A 24,473-nucleotide genomic window follows, 5' to 3' on the forward strand; every position below is an offset into this window, starting at 1 on the left:
AACGCTCTGACTGCGAGGAGAACGGCTGACTTCTCCTTTTTCTATAGTGTGTTTTATGTGGTAATTCGACTTCAGATCCCTCCGATCGTTTACTCACCGATATTTTACTGTTCTCTCCAGTGTAATCGTACTTTAGTGGGTCTCTTCGCCTGTTAATGCACATCTCACTATATTTATGTATGTTCAGGATCAGCTGTTAGTACCTGAACTATCAGATCTTTGGACGTTTTCCTGCGTTCGTCTTGCGTTTCAGCAGTGCCGTTTACAACAGCATCACCATCCAAAAGACTACGTTATCCTCTAAATCATTTATATACACTGCAATATTTAAGTGCCCTGTAACACGCTCTTGGGGTCTGTCGATTTTGTTCCGTTAAGAACGACGTATTGAGTTCTATCTGCAAGGTAGTCATGAAACAAGATACAAATCTGGTTAAAATGGTTGAAATGGCTCTAAGCAGTATGGAACTTAACATCTGAGGTCATCAGTCCCCTATACCTAGAACTACTTAAACCTAACTAACCACCCGGCCGGAGTGACCGAACGGTTCTAGGCGCTTCAATCTGGAACCGCGCGACCGCTACGGTCGCAGGTTCGAATCCTGCCTCGGGCATGGATGTGTGTGATGTCCTTAGGTTAGTTAGGTTTAAGTAGTTCTAAGTTCTAGGGGACTGATGACCTTTGATGTTAAGTCCCATAGTGCTCAGAGCCATTTGAACCCTAACTAACCTAAGCACATCACACTCACCCATGCCCGAGGTGGGATTCGAACCCGCTACCGTAGCAGCAGTGCGGTTCCGGACTGAAGCGCCTAGAACCTCTTGGCCACAGAGGCCGACCTAAAAATCTGGTCAGACACTCTGAAACATCGTATCTTGTTCATTAAACTACGGAACGTCACGGTATCGAATACCTTCCTGAAGCATCAACCTGGATGTTCATCTCGGTCTGTTTGTCCATGAGTTGCGGTGCGGATTTGATAGACGAACAGAGCGAGCCAATTTTGACAATATCCGTGTTTGGAAAATCCAGGTTGACTTGTCTAAGCGAAATTTTCGTTCTCGGGAAAGGTTATAATGCATGGCCGTAGAACGTGTCCATAATCTTTAGAATCTCACCGATATGGAGGAAAGACCTGCGCTTTTCTCCAGTCGTTTGATAACTTTCGTCGCTGCAGCGACCTAGAATAAAATGCGTGTAGAAAGGGAGAAAACTGTTCTGCGTAATCTCTGTAGAATCCCACAGGTGACTCATCCACTCCAGATACCTTTCCTCTGTTGAGTGATTTTAGTTGATTTTCCATTCTGCACTCACTTGTCACATTTGCCATTTCGGCGTTACTGCGGTGATATTCCAACTGGAACAATTGCGGAAGACTCACTTCAGTATTCGACTTTTACTGTGTCATCTATTTCAATGAGTGAGTGAGTGAGAATGAGCAAGTGGGACTGGATGGGTACGAGCGACTTACAGTGGCGGACTGCTGGATGTGAGTGTGTTACGGTTAGGGAAGCTCCTGAGAGTGAGAGGTGAGTTTCACGTTAAAAAGATCACGAGTATGTTCACATACGAAAATTTTTGGAAAAATTAGTAAAGGTGCTGAGAAGGGGAGAAGGAGGCAGCCGGTACCCCACTTTCAAGTCAGAGTCTTTTAAATAGGAGAATATTCGCCTTTTATGTGCCCCGATAGAAGCATTTTTCCTCTGGTCCCCTTCTTTTTTTGCTACAGCAAGAAATGTCACGTACATGAAAAGAACTTTATGGCTTATAAAATCATGTACTTCTGCTGTTGTATTCGTCCCCACTCTTTTTTTTTAGTGTTCCAGCAGAGAGCGCTGCGTGGGGAGAACGACTGTTTATAAGATTCCGTGTGAGATCCAATCTCTCCAACCTTACGCTCGTGGCCTTTTACCGAGAAATCCGTAGGAGGAAGTAATATATTGCTTGACTCGTCAAGGAAAACATGTTCTCGGTTATCCAACATTAAACTGCGCCGTGGTTTACAACTACATTTTTTTTTAAATTTTATTGTATACTTCTAGTTCCGTAGGTCCACATTGAGGAGCAAATGTCCAAGGTCATGAAACGTGTCAGTATATGAAATTACAACATAAAAGTATTAACAGATAAAATAAAATGTTTATGAACCCAAAAAAAGACAAGCCATAAGTATAATTAAACGCAACCAGCAATATAACATAGGAATCAGCTTAATTTTTCAAGGAACTCCTCGACAGAATAGAAGGAGTGACCCACGAGGAAACTCTTCAGTTTCTATTTGAAAGCGCGTGGATTACTGCTGAGATTTTTGAATTATTGTGGTAGCTTACTGAAAATGGATGCTACAGTATACTGCATCTACATCCAGTCTCTGCAAATCACTGTCAATTGTATGGCTGAGCGTACTTCCCACTGTAGCAAGTGTTAGGGTTTCTTCCGGTGCGGTACGCGTATGGCCTGTGGGAACGAAAATTGCATGAATGCCGTCGCGCGTAAGTCACATACGAAGCGTGGGAAGAATAAGTTCTTGAATGCCGTTGTGCGCATTGTCGTTATCTAATCTTGTCTTAGCGCTCCTTACGAGAGCGAAACAGAGGAAAGTAGTTGTATTTTATTCGTAGACTAGCTGACGAACAGGGTATTCATTTTGCCAATTTTCTATTATAAAAGAAAACAAAAAATGAACCGTGATTGTAGCGTACATCGCCAAAATTTCATTTCCGTAGGTATTTGAAAACACCTTTGAAATTATGAAGCAGCCGCACAGAGAAATGTGCTTAATGTACAAATGAGTAAGAACAGTGTCCATGCCGGCCGGGGTGGCCGAGCGGTTCTAGGCACTACAGTCTGGAACCGCGCGACCACTACGGTCGCAGGTTCGAATCCTGCCTCGGGCATGGATGTGTGTGATGTCCTTAGGTTAGTTAGGTTTAAGTAGTTCTAAGTTCTAGGGGACTGATGACCTTAGAAGTTGAGTCCCATAGTGCTCAGAGCCATTTGAACCATTTGAACAGTGTCCATATTAAGAAACAAAGTAAGCAAAATACAAATTCTCTGTAGTTTTTATTTAACTGTTAACTTGATTATACAGAATATTTGTAATTCTCCAGGAGCTACAACGCGATTTTTAAACATCTCTATGCCAACGCCTCTTCATAGCTGTATAGACGGCTATTGTTTTCGCCTATAGCTGAAAGCTGTCAAAAGCACTGCCAGGTGTCATGGATTTCCTTCCTTAAGTTGACTCGACTGTAGGAGTGTCTTAGTAGTAAAGAATATATGTGTGAAAACTGCAAGCGTGATGCGGCATTTTTCACGCATCTCAGTGTTTATGACATAATATATCTTGTTATATGTGTCGCACAGTGATATATTTGTGCAAGTAGATTCAGCGGCATATACCCGCCACGTTAGCCAAGGGCACTATATGCGGTGCTTTCTGGACTCGGGTAGGCTCCCTGGCCCCAGATCGAATCCGCCCGGCGGATTAACGTCGCGGGCAGGTGTGCCGGCCAGCCTGGATGTCGTTTGTTGGCGGTTTTACACATCCCACTAGGTGAATACCAGGCTGGTCCCCACTTCCCACCTCAATTACACGACTCGCAGACTTTTTCGAAATGTTCACACTATTTCATAGCTCACACTAGACGCAGACAGATGGGGTACACTAATTCCATCCTGGGGAGTACGGGGTGGCGACTGGAAGGGCATCCAGCCACCCTTTGACACAAACATCACCAAATCCATAGTAATAAGGCAGACCCCGCGTTGAAGTGGGACAAAGGTTAAAAGCAAATGATGCTGAGATTCAGTGGTATATAGGGATGCTGTTTGCAACATATGTTGCGAATAGAGTTACTAGCAAAGAAGTAATTTAGACATCATGCATGATGTGGCAGTTTTTCATGCATTCTATTGTTTATGACGTCATATGCCCTGAACTCTGGCAGGTAGGTGGTTTTTTTTTCTTTTTACCCCACAACGATTGTTATAATATGTGTGATTCCTCATTCAGCACTTGTTTTTGAGACTTTGTCCTTAGGCTTCCGTGGAATGGCTGGTGTCTATCTTTGGGTAACTGCCAGTTCACGTCTCGGCGACGGCGTTACGCGGTTAAAACAGCCCTGTGGACATTCATGCTTCCCTTTCCTTGAATAGATGCGGTATCCCCTGTTAGTCCTACTTGGTACGTCTCACACACTGCAGCAGTATTCTAGAATGGGTCACATGAGTGATTTGTAAACCATCTCCTTTGTAGACTCATTGCATTTCTCTAGCCTTCTATCAATAAACTGAAGTCTACCACCTCTTTTTCCTACGACTTAGCCTATGTGAATGTCAGAGACGTGAATTGTGTGAAATACATGTATTTGAAATGGAAATGCAAAATGCATAATACCTATTTTTATTTTGCATTTGAAATACTTTTTTTTTAAATCTTATCCTATTTTATTTTTAATAGTTAAAATATAGACATTTTGTATTTTTTGTAAAATGCAAAATGCTTCTCTTGGATTTTATAATTTCATACTTCAAAGTTTTCGTTATTTAATGAGCCATTTGTTTCAATAAAAGTAGTTCTGCAACGGATACAGATGGCACAGTAAGCGTCAAACCTGTCAAGTGAATACGACCATGACTCTAATTATTAGAAAAGGCTGTAAGACTTGAACACATCTTCTATGTTTATGATTATTGTTTGTTTAATGTGCAAAGTACTGAAATCATCCGATAACGTCAAAGGAATTGAATGAAGGAGGGAGCTAGGTCACATAAATTACATTTTATAGCTACTAGAGATGTATATAAGGCCAGATGTCAAAGTGACTCGTTCAGAAAAGTTTAAAATGCAGCCATGTCAAAAAGTCAAGCACTCTGGAATCTCTGTTCATGGCCTCCTAAAGTTTATGTATTCTATTTAGAATCAACTGCAAAATCTCCTACCTATCCAAGTCCAACACGACGGAATTCATACTACAATTCTTTTTAAGATCTACACATGGATATAGATACGCCACACGAAACTGTAAGGCAACTCGTGCAGCAGCTTTTAAAGAAACTGAAATACATTTTCTTAATGAATACATTAGCTTTTCGAAACCTACTGTGCACGTCTTCCGCCAGAACTAATGAGAATGCAAAGAATGATAAGCAGCTTGCAGATGAATAAACCTACGTACTGTGGTGTGCTGATAAAAGATCTTAAAGAAAGTCTTAACAGACCTTTCAAATAAATGATGGTATATTAACATCTGTATCTCATCCTTTCTGAAACTGAAATGAGTACCGAAGGCTTGCAGAGGATACATTAAAGAACAGTTGATTTCAGAAGTGCAGAAGATGATACAAGAAGAAGACGGGAAGAACTTGCAACATTCTGATAGAAAAACAAAAAGATATATTTTTTGGGGACTGATTCTTTTGTAGCTAGTGATAGTGACAGCATTACAACAGATCTGGAAACACACAATATTTAGAAGATATTGACAATAGTCTAGTTTCCTACAAGAGATAAGCAACTGTAAAAAAATTTTTTCTTTAAATATAATACTTGTTTAACAAATTCTGCTGCTGTTGAATGACTATTTTCCTTTGGTGGGTAATAATGACGCCACATAGGCGGAACATGAAAGATGAAATATCTGAACAATTATTGGCGTTAAAACCAGTGAAATAAAGAGCGTGCAGATTGTTCACTAACTGGAGGTATTTTATTTGAATAAAGGTATTTTGAAACACCTGTTTTATATTTAAATACATTTATTTAAAACAAGCTTGTATATACATTTGAAATAGAAAAAATAACCTAGTATTTATATTTTGAATTCAAATACCTTTAATAAACTATTTTGTCTATCTCTGGCGATCGTTCTATTTCATATCCCTACAAATGGTTACACCCAGGTATGCCGGCCGCGGTGGTCTAGCGGTTCTAGGCGCTCTGTCCGGAACCGCGCGACTGCTACGGTCGCAGGTTCGAATCCTGCCTCGGGCATGGATGTGTGTGATGTCCTTAGGTTAGTTAGATTTAAGTAGTTCTAAGTTCTAGGGGACTGATGTCCACAGATGTTAAGTCCCATAGTGCTCAGAGCCATTTGAACCATTTGAACACCCAGGTATTTGTAAAGTTGACCGATTCCAACTGAGACTTTTTGGTGTTGTAGTCGTAGGATACTACGTTTTTTTCGTTTTACGAATTATTCAGTTTTACATCTCTGAACATTCTAAGCCAGTTGACAATATTTGCACCACTTTGAGACGTTATCAAGACAGAATTGGATATTGGTGCAGCTTTTTCAGACAGTGCAACGTTACACACAACTTCATTATCTGCGAAAAGTCTGAGTCATTATTAATGTTGTCTTCCACGTAATTAATATACAAGATGAACACACTTTCCTGCCCCACGCCTCAAGTTATTTCGCCCGTCTATGGCACTTGATCCACGATAACGTGCTGCATTCTGCCTACCATTAAATCGTTAATCCTGTCACAAATTCTGTTTGATATCCCAAATGGTCGTACATCCGTTAGTAGTGCTATTCGAAAGCCGAGAAATACCTTGTCCAACTGATTGCGTTGATCGTTGGCCCTGCAGTATGTCATGTGAGAAAAGCACGAGTTGGATTTCACATACTGATGTTTTCGGAATTAATCCTGGCTGTCTTGGAGAATATATTTCTGTTCAAGATAACTCATTATGTTTGAGCTCAGGATATGATCTAAGATTCTACGAAAGAGAGATATCAGTGTTATTGGACACTGTTTTGTAGAACACTTCTGATACCCTTCTACACTCATGTTCAAGGAAAACAGAACACCTTGAAAGCAAGCGATAAGACGTTCATATTCACAAAGCATATATATCAGTATGTTCTGCAGAAATGATTAGCGTTTGAACCACGTCGGCCTGCGGGTTCAAGGTCAACATCGATATCGCGGCGCAACACCACCTACCGATAAAATGTGCCTGCAGCTCTTGTTGTCGCTGTAAACCGAAGGTAATGGATCAGTGTGACTTGGTCAGTACCGTCAAATCAGTGAGTTTGAAAGAGGACGCATTATTGGCATGACAGAATGCAATGCATCCATCCGGCAACGCTCGTGTGGGACGAAGTGTTTCGGCGGTGTAACGGGTGTGTGCAGACTGATTCAGGGTAGGCCGTAGAACACGACGAAATGGGTCAGGTCACACCATCCAGACCTCCCCCGCTCCCCCCTCCCTCCCCCAATGAGATCGACACCTCAACCGAATGACAAATCAGACGGATCTACGTCCTCCTCGGCTCTGGCGCACAGTGGAACACATCGTACAGTCCGTTGCCGTTTATTACGGCATGGGTTACGTGCGCGTCGTCCACTGGAAAAAAAAATGGAAATGTCGTGTGGCTAGGGCCTCCCGTCGGGTAGACCGTTCGCCTGGTGCAGGTCTTTCGATTTGACGCCACTTCGGTGACCTGCGCGTCGATGGGGATGAAATGATGATCACTTATTCGCCTACCTTTGGCGAAAGTGCAGAAACGTGCTAGACGGCAATGGTGCATGGAACGACGTCACTGGCGACAGGAATGGCGTCAGGTAGCGTTATCGGACGAATCCAGGTTCTGCTTGTTTGAAAATGATGGCCTCATTTCGTTCGGGGGGACCGGCATCACAAGACATACAGCACCATCTCGAGGATTGTAGTGTGGGGGTACTATTGGGTACGATCAAAAATCGCAGTTGGTGCGTGTCCAGGGCACTGTGACCAATGTGACGTATGTGAATGACATCCTGCCACCCGCAGCCATTCCCTTTTTGCACAACACCCCACCGCCATTTTTCAGGAAGACAATGCATGACCACATGTTACTGCACGAACACGTGTCTTCTTGGTGTCACAGGATGCCAGCCTTTTGCCCTGGCCCGCCAGACCTCCATACTTGTCGCCAATCGAAAATGTGTGGGCTGTGACCCAATGCCAACCACCACAGATGAATTTTGGAACCACGTGAATGCAGCATGGATGGCTGTACCACACGGCACCATTCGCGCCATATACGCGTCGATGGCATCACTCATGGAACAAGTTATCAGATAGCACGGCGGACCCTGTGCCTACTAGGCAACAGGACACATGCTGAACAGAGGTGACTGAAATTCTAATCATTTCTGCAGAACATACTAATGTACATGTCCTGAGAATATGAACGTCCTGTCTCTAGTCGTCCAAGTGTTCTGTTTTTTTCTGAAAATGAGTGTATTAATCCGGTGTGGCCGAGCGGTTCTAGGCTCTTTAGTCTGGCACCGCGCGACCGCTACGGTCGTAGGTTCGAATCCTGCCTCGGGCATGGATGTGTGTGATGTCCTTAGGTTAGTTAGGTTTAAGTAGTTCTAAGTTGTAGGGGACTGATGACCTCAGATGTTAAGTCCCATAGTGCTTAGAGCCATTTGAACCATTTTTTTGAGTGTATTCATAGTAGACAGTTGTGACCGATACCTTCTTACAGCAACCGGACAAAGTTTTTTGTTCGAAGGATCTGCGGTGTACGAGTATTAAGGTTAAAAGAGGGGCTAACTCAGTCGAAAATCCTTTACGGAGTCTGACAGGGGTTCCGTCGCTCCTGGAGCTTTGTTCAGGTTTAACGACCTATGGTGTCTTTCAATACCACTGCCAGTAATAGCTATACACCACTCCACTTCATACTCAAGCGTCGTTTCAGAACACGCCACACCGTTGTTTGAGGAAGTTGAAGTTCCTGGTCTGCCCGCTTGTGGACCTCCGCGGGCTCCGTGTGAAGGCATCTCGGGTTCGCTCGATGTACTCATCAGATGTGCACGGCAGACCAGTGTTCTTTCCCTTGCATATGCAAACAACTTCCAAGAATTTTGTATGGCAGTCATAAATCTGCTTGTGCAGAGGTGGCTTCTTGCTGAATCGACGGCGGAATACACGTTGCACCTGAACAATGGATTGAATACGCGCAAATTGAAAAAAGTTCAAATGGGTGTGAAATCTCATGGGACTTAACTGCTAAGGTCATCAGTTCCTAAGCGTACACACTACTTAACCTAGGACAAACACACACGCCCATGCCCGAGGGAGGACTCGAACTTCCGCCGGGACCAGCCACACAGTCCACGAATGCAGCGCCTAAGACCGCTCGTCTAATCCCGCGCGGCTTGAAATCACAAAATGGGTTCCCTTGTGGTGTAGCCACCGTGTTGCAACAAACAACATCGCAGCTGTGTCAAAACTTTGGACCTTCCTCTGTCCAGTGACATGCGCAGTGTGTTTCTGTCTTTTATAGTTTGTAACAAACAATTGAAATCTGTTCTTTCCTTTTTGAATGACCCGGTACAAAATACAGATGTCTTGCCTTATGCAGTTATGCTTTATACGGGGTCTGTTTTATCCTATGAACGAACATCTCAGTCTACTGCTGCGGCTTCTTTTGATACAGGAGCAAAGAGGGCCACGCCGGCAATGGGCTGCGCCCAACGACAGCACTCGGCACAGGAAGTGGTTTTTTTTCTACGGATTAAAATGCTTCAGTCTTCGAATAATGAAGTCACGGCTGGTTCTGAACCCATCCTTCCATTTCTGTGGCGATGCTTCTCCTCTAATGATATCTGCTAAGACGACACGTTAAGTTCAAACATCCCTTCTATCCGTTGTGGCTATTAAAGGCGGCACGGGTATGTGCTGCGCTTGCCCTGAGTTCAAACGTAATGAGATACCTCGGATGAAATCACTTTGCCATACCAACAAGCTTGGATTCAGAAAACATCGGTCATGCGGGAGCCAACCCGTGCTCTCTGCCGTGCCGTGAAGAGCTGATTCTTAGGGGGGAGGGGGCGAACCCTGCTACCGCCTAGGGCGGCAGGTTTTTGGGGACGACAAAATCATAAATTTTAATATGGCTCCAAAAGGACAAATTAAATAATACAATGAAAGTTTGAGAATAAATTGGAAACTAAGGCTCTAGTGTCTTGCTGGAAAGTGTCTACTGTATTGTGACACAGATGACAAATGAAATACTGTAGTCGGTCATCTTGGGTGCATGTTTCAAAATTACAAAAAGTTTGCTAGTAACAGCTTTGCCAACGCATTTTCTATCACGTTTCTACACAATACTTGAAAAGTACTTCCGTCAGCTTGAAATCCTCTACAGAAGAGAAAAACTTCGTAATAAAGAAACAAAGATAAATGTCGGCATGTGATCGCCTATAGCAGTATCGCGGAGGAAAATACTGTGTATTAAATAATACGATTTAATTCCTCTTCTTCTTGCCACTTTCCACTAAATTGATTTTTTCTGCTTCGTCTGCAACTTCTTTTACGTTTTTCCTCATTCCCTTTCCTTTCTCGGTGTTGAAGACGTAAGCAATATACTGTGTATTAAATCATATGGAAGAAAACCTATCAAACCTTATTTTGGAGCTGAAGCAACTAAACTGCACTATACGAACTGACAACCCAGTATCGTCGAATTTCAAGCTGTGTTCGCATTTCAACAACTTTATTTGGGATTTCATTGTTACTTTTCGCAACGAAAAATGAAATTGCTTTCAAAATTGCTTGCTTTGAGCCATCGTGATTGTGGTATGCTCGAAAACACGCCTTCTCGATATGCGAACATAGCCGTTTCTCGTTATATACGAGGGCTATTCGAAAAGTAAGACCGATCGGTCGCGAAATGCAAACCACAGTGAAAATCAAAACTGTTTTATTTGCCACAGTTAGCTACACCTTCCACACAGTTTTCTACATAGTCGCCGCCCCAACTTAGGCATCTGTCGTAACGTTGTTCCAATTTTCCAGTAGCCTCGTCATAGAAGAGAGCCTCCTGTGCTCTCTGACAATTTACTACGCTGGACTGCAGCTCACTGTCTGTGCCAAAATATCGTCTTCGTAGCCAGCAGTTCATCTGAATAAAAACGAAAATCAGAGGGAGACAATTCCGGGCTGAGGAGCTTCCTCATTGGCCCTGCAGTGTGCGGCCGAGAATTGTCATGAAGAAGGAAATGCATGACAATTACGTTATTATTTTCTAAGCATCTTTATGCGCTCACTGTGCGCTCTGATCTGAGAAGAGCGACGTGACGCTATCTACGGCCATGCTGCAGACACTGCTCAACACATCTGTGCGAAACTTCATAGGATTTTCACTGTGGTTTCCATTTCGCGACCGATCGTTCCTTACTCTGCGAATAGCCCTAGTACTACGGACACACTAAACTGCTAATTGTGACGTATACACCTTTTTTCCACAAGTAAAGCATTTATATGTGAGTCACTCCCTGTCCTATTGCCTCCCACTCTGTTCAGTGCAAGCTCCGACGCTACCGCCGAAAAGTGCTGTTTTCACACGGAGCCATCGGCAGTTCACAAGAGAGCAGGCAAGGAACTTCAACTTCCCTACACAACGGTGTGGCGTGTTCTGAAACGACGCCTGCAAATGAAGCCTTACGAGTTGCAGTTACTGCAGCAATTGCGTCCCGGCGATCGTAACAAAGGTACAAATTTTGCGTTTCACTTCTCCAGGGTATGACAGACGGCACTTATTCCGAACATCTTTTTGGGCGTATCGACGTTTCATCCATCGGGTAAATTAAACCTCCTTAATGTAAGAATTCGGTGATCTGAAAATCCTGACGTCGTCGTCGAACATGAATAGGATCCACCGAAACTGAATGTGCTTTATGCCGTTTCTGTTCACAGACTTTAAGCACCTTTCTTTTTTTTGGAGGAAACTCTGACAAGAATATCATACCTCGACACGATGCAAAATTTGTTGTTTCCTCTATTGCATTTAATTTTTATACATGACGGCGGACGCCTCACTTTCACCCTCCCACACCGTCCCACAGCGATGGATTGGAAAAGGTGGACAAGATCTTGTCCATTGCTTTTGGCCTCCCAGGTCACCAGACCTCACAGCTTGCGTTTATTTCTGTGGGGGTATATTAAAGGAGTCATTGTTCCATTTTTTTTTTATTTGGCCTTTGAGTGTGTACTCAATTTAGCCATCGGCAACACATAGTGACAATGTACACATAATTGAATAAACAAATACAGAAATTCATATTTACTAGAATAAAAAGCTTAACTGATATAGGTTTGTACATAATGTTTTAAAAATTGAATTGAATTGAATTGGAAAATAATTAAAAGTGCCTTGGCTTACAATTCACACCAATTCTGAAATATCTTCATCAGCAAGACATATTTATAATTTACGTACACCATTAAAACCTACATATTGTGACCAGTACTCTTGATGAAGTTAACTATCACTTTATATAGACGAACGTCTTCAGTACACAAAAGAGAAGAAGCTGATTGAGGAAGATGATAGCCCATACTCAACAATGTCTTCAGCAAGACCAACCGTTCACGGTCAAATTTGGGGCACATAAATAAGATGTGGTTGACATCAGCTTCCGACTCAGGATCACACTCACATGCTGGTGAACTGTAAACGTTGATTCGATGTAGATGTTATGGGAAAGAGGCATGATTGAAGCGGAGTCTTATGATGGTAGAAATCGTGGATCGGTCCGGATGTGTCCTCATGAACCACGGCTGTGAAGGAATCCGAGGTTTGTAGCACTGCGTAATAACGGCCTTTTGTCTGTTGAGAAACGTTCCACATTTCCTGCCATTGTTGTCTTGCGTGATCCTTGACTTCACGTAAGTAGTTTGTATAAGGAAGGTGCAGATCCAGGACGGTGCCTAAGGTTGCCGCTTGTTTGGCTAATGCATCAACTTCATCATTATAGAGGATACCAGAGTGGTAAGGTACCCACAACAAACGGATCGTCCGGCCCGTGCGTGTGCTGCGAATATATTCAGATATCACATCTAAGATATAACTGTTGGTTGTTTTGTTCCATCGACTGTACTGAATGTTTTTAAGAACGCTTTGCGAGTCAGATACTATCAATATCTTGGGAAAGGAAGTGCTAGAGACAAACGTAAGTGCTTCCAAAACTGCCACTGTCTATGGCAGCTACTCTTCAAGAGCTGAGAAATCGAATTGTTGAAACTGTCGATACAGTAAACAGGGACCTGTTGATTCGTGCATGGAGTGAAATGAACTACCGTTCCGATGCTTCTCGAGTAACGCATGGTGCTCATGTTGAGTGTATGGTATAGTACCTGCGGGAACAAAAAAATCTGAACCTTACTCTCTCCAGTGACATGCGTAATGTGTTTGTCTTTCACATTTGGCCTGACTGTTCTTTCTTTTTGAATCACCCCGTACTTCTAAATGTCAGTTTTTGATAGTACAATTACTACGTAAAATAATTTGTAAAGTTACCAACAAATACTTGTTATGCGTCAAAAATACTATAACAATCACCGAAATACTTCGAAAGCCACTGTACATTGCATAGCGGGGCGTACATAGTGCCATTATTATAATTTTTGTTTTCTCTTGTATTACCGCACTGAGCTAGGGGCAAATGACTACCTGTCTGCCTCGGTACACTTCCCAACGGCTGTCATCTTTTACTCGTGGTCCGTGAGGCTAGAAGCAAACAGTACAATGTCACCAGCAAAACTAAAAGTGGTTCACATATGTTCCATTAACACATATTCGTTTTTCGTCTTCCTAGTTTAATGATCTGGAAACGACAGTAGCAACCAACACAGGTCTTGCATCTCACGCTCCACTCTGCTCAGGGAACGAGAAAACGTGAACAGGTTTTAGTTATGCACTCTGTGTCCAACATAACTTTATTTTCGTTAACGTAATTAATTTTAGAGTTGTACTTAAAACGTATTAGATGTTTCACTGACTGGGGCCATATGCCTGGCTCTGGTCTTAAAGACGCAGATACGTCAAAAATATGTATTAGTAAGTGTAATGTGAGAAAATAATACGTTATGGATGAATGACATTGTGAGAAAGATTGACCGCCTTATTTGTTCATGAGACCCAGAAAATATTAGATACAGGCTCCCAGGTAGATGCTATTTTTCTTGACTTCCGGAAGGCGTTCGATGCAGTTCCGCACTGTCGCCTGATAAACAAAGTAAGAGCCTACGGAATATCAGACCAGCTGTGTGGCTGGATTGAAGAGTTTTTAGCAAACAGAACACAGCATGTTGTTATCAATGGAGAGACGTCTACAGACGTTAAAGTAACCTCTGGCGTGCCACAGGGGAGTGTTATGGGACCATTGCTTTTCACAATATACATAAATGCCCTAGTAGATAGTGTCGGAAGTTCCATGCGGCTTTTCGCGGATGATGCTGTTGTATACAGAGAGGTTGCAGCATTAGAAAATTGTAGCGAAATGCAGGAAGATCTGCGGCGGATAGGCACTTGGTGCAGGGAGTGGCAACTGACCCTTAACATAGACAAATGTAACGTATTGCGAATACATAGAAAGAAGGATCCTTTATTGTATGATTATATGATAGCGGAACAAACACTGGTAGCAGTTACTTCTGTAAAATATCTGGGAGTATGCGTACGGAACGATTTGAAGTGGAATGATCATATAAAATTAATTGTTGGTAAGGCGGGTACCAGGTTGAGATTCATTGGGAGAGTGCTTAGAAAATGTAGTCCATCAACAAAGGAGGTGGCTTACAAAACACTCGTTCGACCTATACTTGAGTATTGCTCATCAGTGTGGGATCCGTACCAGGTCGGGTTGACGGAGGAGATAGAGAAGATCCAAAGAAGAGCGGCGCGTTTCGTGTCAGGGATATTTGGTAACCGTGATAGCGTTACGGAGATGCTCAAGTGGCAGACTCTGCAAGAGAGGCGCTCTGCATCGCGGTGTAGCTTGCTCGCCAGGTTTCGAGAGGGTGCGTTTCTGGATGAGGTATCGAATATATTGCTTCCCCCTACTTATGCCTCCCGAGGAGATCACGAATGTAAAATTAGAGAGATTAGAGCGCGCACGGAGGCTTTCAGACAGTCGTTCTTCCCGCGAACCATACGCGACTGGAACAGGAAAGGGAGGTAATGACAGTGGCACGTAAAGTGCCCTCCGCCACACACCGTTGGGTGGCTTGCGGAGTATCAATGTAGATGTAGATGTAGATGTAGACTATGTCTGAGACTTCAAGGAGGGGGAGGGGGAGACGGCCCTTGAAATTTTCGCACAGGCAGCAAAATCCTTGTAGCCGTCCCTGTTCAGGTGGCATCTTGAGTCGAGATTCAGGCCGTTGGCTGCAGTAACCCCTGAGTTCCGGAAAGTATTTGACTCGAGACTACACAAACTTTTACTAATGAAAGTGCGACCGTATGGCGTACCGTGACTGAACTGCTAATTTATTGGTAGCGATATCGCAGCATGGAGAAGTAAGTTGAGGCATGCCCCGAGGAGTCTTTTGAGACCTTTACTGCTCGGGTTGCATGTAAATGGCTTGCCACACGATGTTCATAGTAACCACGGACTTCAACAGGTTGTGTAGTTATCTATAACGAAGTACTGCCTGAAAAGAGCTCCATAAATACTCAGTCAGTGCCTGATAAGATTTCAAAGAGTACCAACTTGCTTCAGCTATTCAGAAATGTAAAATCGTGCACTTCACAAAACGTTTAAACGTGGTATCGCATAGCTGCAGTATCAATGAATCACGAATGAAGCCTGTGGTATCAATTGATAGAAATATCTGAGTGTAAAGATTTGTAGTAGGGGTGGGAAAAACCAGCTGCTTACAAGCGATACTGGTATTTTAGTTCTGAATAACCTATAGCCGGCCGCTGTGGCCGAGCGGTTCTAGGCGCTTCAGTCCAGAACCGCGCTGCTGCTACGGTCACACGTTCGAATCCTGCCTCGGGCATGGATGTGTCTGATGTTTTTAGGTTGGTTAGGTTTAAGTAGTTCTAAATCTAGGGGACTGATGAACTCAGATGTTGAATCTGTTAAGTCCCATAGTGCTTGGAGCCATTTGAATTTGAATAACCGATAGTTTTTCCGTAGTTGTTTGGTCTCGATTATAACAAGTGCTTTTTTTTTTACTGATAACGAGGTAAGAAAACGGAAATAACAATAAGCCACAGAAGCAGTGCTAATGTTTTCAGTTTTTAAATAAACCTTATTTAAAGTTTTTAAATAAACTTTTGTTAAAAAAACAGAAAAGGGTAACTTTTATTCACAAAATTTCCATTCTTTCGAAATATTGCGTTATTATAGCAAATGGGGAAAGCGATCAGTGCTATTTTAATGACAATGTCGACCGAAACGAGCAACAAAAGCATGATGTAAGAATTGGTACAGAGTTGAAACTTCCTGGCAGATAAAAACTGTGTGCCGGACCGAGACTCGAACTCGGGACCTTTGCCTTTCGCGGGCAAGTGCTCTACCAACTAAGCTACCCAAGCACGACTCACGCCAAGTCCTCACAGCTATACTTCTGCCAGTACCTCGTCTCCTACCTTCCAAACTTTCTGTGAACCTTGCAGAACTGTGAGGAGGGGGCGTGAGTCGTGCTTGGGTTGCTCAGATGGTTCCCGGCGGGGTCAGGGATTTTCTCCGCCTCGTGATGACTGGGTGTTGTGTGATGTCCTTAGGTTAGTTAGGTTTAAGTGGTTCTAAGTTCTAGGGGACTGATGACTATAGATGTTAAGTCCCATAGTGCTCAGAGCCATTTGACCCCATTTTTGCCGGCCGGAGTGGCCGTGCGGTTCTAGGCACTACAGTTTGACCGCTACGGTCGCAGGTTCGAATCCTGCCTCGGGCATGGATGTGTGTGATGTCCTTAGGTTAGTTAGGTTTAATTAGTTCTAAGTTCTAGGCGACTAATGACCTCAGAAGTTAAGTCGCATAGTGCTCAGAGCCATTCCAACCATTTAAAACACGATGAAAATAAAAGTTTTGCAGCAAAGAGTCATCAACAACGAATGAAACGTTTCCATTGCTGCAGAAGCAACGCACCTTCAAAAAAAAAAAAAAAAAAAAAAAAAAAAAAAAAAAAAAAAAAAAAAAAAAAAAAATCATAAATAAGAAAAAAATATATATTAAAAAAACAAAAAAAGATGGTAGAGCACTTGCCCGCGAAAGGCAAAGGTCCCGAGTTCGAGTCTCGGTACGGCACACAGTTTTAAACTGCCAGGGAGTTTCATATCAGCGCACACTCCGCTGCAGAGTGAAAATCTCATTCTTGGTACAGAGTTGCTGAGTTGGTACTGTACCTGTTATCAAGTGGCGCAGCCTATTAGATGGTACGCGTGTGTATGCAGTGTGCAAGACCTTACCATCTGGTCTATATGGTAGTTTCTCACTGTCATCGTCAGACATCGCTTGTATTACATTGCGCCACCCCTAGTCTGGAAGTCTTTTGCGAAGTGCTGATCCAAGGAACTACAGTGCTCCATTTGCTTTAAAAGATTAAAAACCAGAGCAGCCACAACAAACTTTCGACATCATTTGAGGAGAAAATTTAAAACTTAACAATTCATTCATAGTATACAATAAAGATATAAAGTAGCTCATCTGCCATCCCAGGCAATTTATAACACTTAAAACACTTGATAATGGCACTTAGAAGCCGAAATCATGATTGTGTAAGTGGGGGAAAAAAAAAACACAACAGTCCAATGGCGGTACTGATTTTAAGAAATACATAATATGCCTTTATCTGCTTGTAGCCCATAAAAACGGACAAATTAACACGAAAAACAGAATCCTTCAACCTCAGTTTTCAGCCTTTAGCATTACTATTCGTAACGTTCAAATAGTGATATTATCGATCTTGATTACAACATGATTTTTGAGCAGGGTTTTAAAAAACTGGAATCAAAAGGAGAATACCAGTGATTTTTTTGTAGCACTCAATCTCCTAACACTTTTAGAAAAAAAGCAGCGAACGGTGGATGGAATAAGTTTTATTTTATTTATGTATTTAATTTAATATTTTGATTCTACATATCTTGAAACTCAAAGGGGTCAAAATATTTCAATCTTCGTTCGATTTTTGCGTTCATTACAGGAAATAATAGGAATAAAAAACCAAAAAACGTTTATTTCAGAAACTGGTTATCTTGAGCGTTTTTAACAGCCAGGTTAAACTGGCGTTGAAAAAAACCCGATATAATCGAACACTGGCTGTTTCAGCGATAACCAGCATCCCTAATTTGTAGGGATGTGAAATGGAACGAAAATATAAGCCCTGTCGTAGGAGAAGCAGATGCGTGTGGAAGACTTCACTTCATTTGCAAGCTACTGAGGAGAAGTGATCATTCTGCAAAGATGATTTGCTTACAAAACACTCGTGAGACATATCCTAGAATATTGCTCAGGTGTGTGAAACTCACATCAAATAGGACTATCAGGGGATACTGAAAGTGTGCATAGAACGCCAGCACGAATGGTCACAGACACAGAGAGTGTCAGGAAGGCGGTGACAAACCTGAATTGACAGGAGTTTAATCTTGGAGACGTCAACTACGAGAACGAATCAGATATAAACCGTAATGTTTGATTTACGCGCCTTTATCTAAACGGACACCGGCGCGATCTCTGCTCGTAGTTACTTTCGTTTCCAGAGATTGTTCTCTGGCTAGAATGTTGTACCGTTTCTGTAGTCAGAATAATAATATCAGGGGAAGAGGTATTGTCATCTGTTGCGCGACGCATTATAATCAAGTTTCTCACAAGAGAGGGCGTAAAACGGTCTGAAATTTTGAAAAGTCTTGCGATACAGTTGGGAGACATCGCCCTGAGCAAGACTCAAGTGCACGCGCGGCACAAACAGTTTTTACGAGGGCGAGAAACAATTGAGAATGCAGCTCACTGACGTCGCCCAAGGACCAGTATGCCTAAGGAGAATATTCGCATTGGTAGCAAGATTAATAAAGACGATCGGCCAACAGGTGCTGGAATTGCTACAGATTTTCGCTTAAACTATAGTAGTATTCAGGCTATTATTACTGACAGCCGTGGATTTCTGAAATTGTCTGCAAAGTGGGTGCCTCGTCTTCTGACCGCAGAGCACAAATTTCATCGTTTGGAGGTGTGCAAACGGCCACCGATTCTCTAACAAACTACAGAGGAACAATTTTTGCACCGGATTGTGACCTGCGAGAAAACGTAGGTGTACCATTACGCCCTGGAATCGAAAAAAAGCGCCATGGTATGGCGCAAAGAGGATGAATCTGCGCCAATAAAAGCCAAAAAGTCTGTCCTCGGTGGAGGTTCTTGCAACAGTCTTTTTTTTATTTTAAAGGAGTTTTCCGCGTCGATTTTCTCCACGAACGTCGTACTGAGAACGCTGCATACTACTCCCAACTTTTGGACCAAACAAATTGTGCATATCGTCAGAAATGGCGCGGATTTCCAATCCGAGGAGTGATGGTGCTTCATAATAATGCTCGATCCCATACAGCTGCCTGAACTCAACAAAAAATTCAGGAATTGCTTTGGAAAGCGCTAGAATATTCTCTCTACAGTCTGGACTTATCGTCCTGCGATTTTGGTTTGTTTGGGCCACTAAAAGAAGCAGTCGGAGGATACAAATTTGATGATGATGGCGCTATCGAAGTGCTCGTGTGCAACTGGCTGCTGTCACAGCCACGTTCATCTTACGTAAACGGGATCAAGAAAGTGCCTATCGGCTATGAAAAATACGTTCCCCGTTCAGGAGGACATATACAGAAAAATAAGTTCATGTGTATGGGTTTTTCTGAGGCTTAAGGAGGGTAGGACGTCAAATGGGCCGACTTGGGGCAGGAGAGGCACCACAGGACATTTTAATTTCCACTGTCTATACTTTTAAAAATAAATTCATAAAACTTTAGCAACATGACCAGTAAGGATTCAGGATTCACACTCATAGCAGTGGAATCTCAAAAACGTGACAAAACACATTTTTTTACATGTGAAATTTCATCATTTTTTCACTTACTACTGGCTGCATTTGTTGCTATAGGTACGCTTTTCATCCTAAGTAAGAGAGATTCTTCGATGACTTTTGCACAGCATACAAACCATAGTTACAGGTGTATGAAACTCTAGAAGTTATTTAATTTATGAAAAATCAAAGAACTGTTACATTTTAAGCTTCATGTTTAGAAAAAACTCAAGTTTTATAGAATGAGAAATTCACTCTGCAGCAGAGTGTGCGCTGATATGAAACTTCCTGGCAGATTAAAACTGTGTTTCTCATTCTGGAAACATCCCTCAGGCTGTGGCTAAGCCATGTCTCCACAGTATCCTTTCTTTCAGGAGTGCTAGTTCTGCAAGTTTCGCAGGAGAGCTTCTGTAAAGTTTGGAAGGTAGGAGACGAGATACTGGCAGAAGTAAAGCTATGAGTACCGGGCGTGAGTCGTGCTTCGGTAGCTCAGTTGGTAGAGCACTTGCCCGCGAAAGGCAAAGGTCCCGAATTCGAGTCTCGGTCGGGCACACAGTTTTAATCTGCCAGGAAGTTTCAAGTTTTATAGTTAATTATCTCAAATTTTTCCACAGTTTTTTAATAGATTTGGAAAATTTTAGAGTTTTATACACTTGTAACTACTGTTTGTATGCTATGAAAAATTCATCGAAGAATCTCTCTTACTTAGGAAGAAAAGTGTACGTATAGCAACAAATGCAGCCAGTAATAAGTGAAAAAAATGATGAAATTTCACATGTAAAAAAAAGGTATTTTGTTACGTTTTTGAACTTCCACTGCGATAAGTATGAGTCCTCAATCCATCCTGCTCATGGTGATAAAGTTTTATGAATTTATTTGTAAAAGTGTAGACAGTAGAAATTAAAATGTCCTGTGGTGACTCTCCTGCTCCAAGTCGGCTCGTTTGACGTCCTACCTCCCTTAAATAAACTCTAAAAAAATCCATTTTATATTTGCTTCATCCTAGCATGCGAAAACCTCGTTAGAAAGTTTCTACAAGGAGTATTAAGTGAGGAATCCACGTATGTACACAGACCCTAGGAAACACTATTTAGAGCGCCCGCAGACGCATTTAAGCAGTCATCCTCCCGCACTCCGTACGTAAACGGAGCGGGGAGGATCCTCACTCGGCACGTGCTGTATCACGACTGGAAGCACCGTGTGCTGAGCGCTCACCTTTGGCGCCGGGCACGACGTAACTGAGATCGCGGAACTCGAGGTTGAGGCGCAGTGGGCACAGCTCGACGCCGGCTTCTGCGTCGCCGTCGGTTGCCATGGCGACAGGAGCGCGTGTGCCGCGGACGCACCGACACACTGGCAGCAGCGGCAGGGAAACTGAACGTCGGCGGCCCCGGCGGACGACTGGTCGCTGCCGTAGCAGCAGGAGCCGCTGCGCCGGCAGCCGATCGCTGCTGTGGTGGGAGGCGGGGCGCCGCGGACAGATAACGCGGCGCGGGCGGCCGCAGGGGAACGCACCTTCTTGTCATCGCCGATTTCGTCCAGATTTATGGTATATGTGGGGCTTGGCCAGTAACGAAAGTGACGGAAGTACGAGCTCCAGGTGACCAACACTTTAGAAAGAACCACACTGAACAGCCAAAGAAACTGGTAGACTTGCGTAAAATCGTGTAGGTCCCCCCGCGAGCACACAGAAGTGCCGCAACACGACGTGGCACGAACTCGACTAATGTCTGAGGGAACTGACATCGTGAATCCTGGAGGGCTGTCCATAATTCCGTAAGAATAAGAAGGGGTGGAGATCTCTTCTGAACAGCGCGTTGCAAGGCATCCCAGATATGCTCAATAATGTTCACGCTTGGGGAGTCTAGTGGCCAATGGAAGTGTTTAAACTCAGAAGAGCGTTCCTGGAGCCACTCTGTAGATTTCTGGGCGTGTGAGGTGTCGCATTGCTCTGCTGGAATTGCCCAAGACCGTCGAATGCACAATGGACATGAATGGATGCAGGTGATAAGACAGGATGCTTATGTACGTGTCAAAGGAGACCCACACCTTCTTGTCATCACCGATTTCGTCCAAATTTATGGTATATGTGGGGCTTGGCTAGTAATGAAACTGACGGAAGTAGGAGCTCCAGGTGAGCAACCGTTTAGAAAGAACCACACTGAAGAGCCAAAGAAACTGGTAGACTTGCGTAATATCGTGTAGGTCCCCCGCGAGTACGCAGAAGTGCCGCAACACGACATGGCATGGATTCCACTATAGTCTGAGGGAACTGACATTATGAATCCTGCAGGGCTGTCCATAATTCCGTAAGATCTCTTCTGAACAGCGCGTTGAAAGGCATCCCAGATATGCTCAAAAATGTTCACGTCTGGGGAGTCTCGCGGCCAGTGCAAGTGTTTAAACTCAGAAGAGTATTTCTGCAGCCACTCTGTAGAATTCTGGACGTGTGGGGTGTCGCATTGTCCTGCTGGGATTGCCCAAGACCGTCGAATGCACAATGGACATGAATGGATGCAGGTGATAAGACAGGATGCTTATGTGCGTGTCAAAGGAGACCCACACCTTCTTGTCATCACCGATTTCGTCCAGATTTATGGTATATGTGGGCTTGGCCAGTAATGAAACTGACGGAAGTAGAAGCTCCAGGTGACCAACCGTTTAGAAAGAACCACACTGAACAGCCCAAGAAACTGGTAGACTTGCGTAATATCGTGTAGGTCCCCCGCGAGTAAGCAGAAGTGCCGCAACACGACACGGCACGGATTCGACTATAGTCTGAGGGAACTGACATCATGAATCCTGGAGTCTGTCCATAATTCCGTAAGAATAAGAGGGGGTCCAAGATATGCTCGATAATGTTCACGTCTGGTGAATCTGGTGGCCAGCGGAAGTGTTTAAACTCAGAAGAGTATTCCTGGAGCCACTCTGTAGAATTCTGGACGTGTGGGGTGTCGCATTGTCCTGCTGGGATTGTCCAAGACCGTCGAATGCACAATGGACATGAATGGATGCAGGTGATAAGACAGGATGCTTATGAATGTGTCACGTGTCAGAGTCGTATATAGACGTATCAGGGGTCCCACGTCACTCCAACTGCACACAACCCACACCATTACAGTCTTCACCACTCCAACTACACACACCCCACACAATTACAGAGTCTTCACCAGCTTCAACAGTCCGCTGCTGAAAAGCAGGGTTCTTGGATTCATCACCTCCTCCTCATACCCGTACATGTCGATATAATTTGAAATGAGACTTGTCCGACCAGGCAACATGTTTCCATCCATCGACAGTCCAATGTCGGTGTTGAGGGGCCAAGGCGAGGCGTAATGCTTTGTGTCTTGCAGTCATCAAGTCACGAGTGGGCTTTCGGCTCCAAAAGACCATATCGCTGATGTTTCATTGAATCGTTCGCACACTGACACTTGTTCATGGCCCAGCATTAAAATCTGCAGCAATTTGCAGAAGTCTTGCACTTCTCTCACATTGAATGATTCTCTTCAGTCGTCGTTGGCCCCTTTCTTGCAGGATCTTTTTCCAGCCGCAGCGATGTCGAAGATTTGATATTTTCTTGATTCCTGATGTTCACGATACACTCGTGAAATGGTCGTATGGGAAAATCCCCACTTCGTCGCTACCTCGGAGATGCTGTGCCCCATCGCTTGTGCGCCGCCTATAACACCACGTGCAAACTCATTTAAATCTTGTGATTTCGTAGACTTCCCTGTCGTAATAACTTCTGATATTCTTCACGGGTTTGCAGCCGGATAATGTCGTCATCCAGATACAATATTTCGGCGGACCAGCTGGCCGCCATCTTCTGGTGCATTAATGCTAGTGCACTGCCTCTCCGGGACTGAATTCCAGCCACAACGACGGAAACCTTTTTACACCATGAAGAGAGCACCACGCGTGCGCGAGATGATGGGCAGCGCCTCCAGGTGGCAAGTAGACACTTGATAACCTGCCATTGTAGCAGCAGTAACCGATGTAACAACTGCGCCAGACAGTTGCTGACTTATATAGGCGTTTCCGACCGCAGCGCCATATTCTACCTGTTTACATATCTCTGTATTTGAATATGCATGCCTATACCAGTTTTTTTGGCGCTTCAGTGCAGTTTTCTTGCACGGGTCGGGCAAGGAAGAAGCCATGTAACTGAGGTGACAAATGTCATGGGATAGCGATATGCACTCTTACAGATGGCGGTAGTATCGCGTACACTAGATGCAAAATAGCAGGGCACTGGCGGAGTTCTCAGTTGATTCAAGTGAAAAGGTTTCCAACGTGATTATGGCTGCACGACGGGAATTAACAGACTTTGAATGCGGAATGGTTGTTGGAGCTAGATACATGGAACATTCCATTTTGGAAAGCGTTAGAAAACTCAATATTCTGAGATCCAAAATGTCAAGAGGGAGCCAAGAATACCAAACTTCAGGCATTACCTCTGACTGTGGACAGCGCAGTGGCCGAAGACCTTCACTTAACGACCGAGAGCAGCTGCATCTGCATAGGGTTCTCAGTGCCATCAAACAACACTGCATCAAATAACTGCAGAAATCAATGTAGGACGATGAATGTATCCATTATGACAGTGCATTATAATTTGGCACCAGTGGGCTATGGCAAACGACTGTGAGTGCCTTAGCACTTCTCCTGCCC

At 43.7% G+C, this 24,473-nt stretch overlaps 1 protein-coding gene across 1 annotated transcript in view; it reads right to left on the reverse strand.

Moving 5' to 3' along the window:
* Positions 1 to 21,192, reverse strand: part of LOC124802942 (ATP-binding cassette sub-family G member 4) — a 366,602-nt gene extending 345,410 nt beyond the window's left edge. Inside the window, exon 1 of the mRNA XM_047264029.1 lies at positions 21,018 to 21,192. Coding sequence (XP_047119985.1) covers positions 21,018 to 21,117 — 100 coding nt within the window. The 5' untranslated portion in view covers positions 21,118 to 21,192. The remainder of the gene's footprint in view (positions 1 to 21,017) is intronic.
* Between the last annotated feature and the right edge of the window lie 3,281 nt (positions 21,193 to 24,473).

Source organism: Schistocerca piceifrons, chromosome 6 (genome assembly GCF_021461385.2).
Source record: "Schistocerca piceifrons isolate TAMUIC-IGC-003096 chromosome 6, iqSchPice1.1, whole genome shotgun sequence".
NCBI lineage: Eukaryota > Metazoa > Arthropoda > Insecta > Orthoptera > Acrididae > Schistocerca > Schistocerca piceifrons.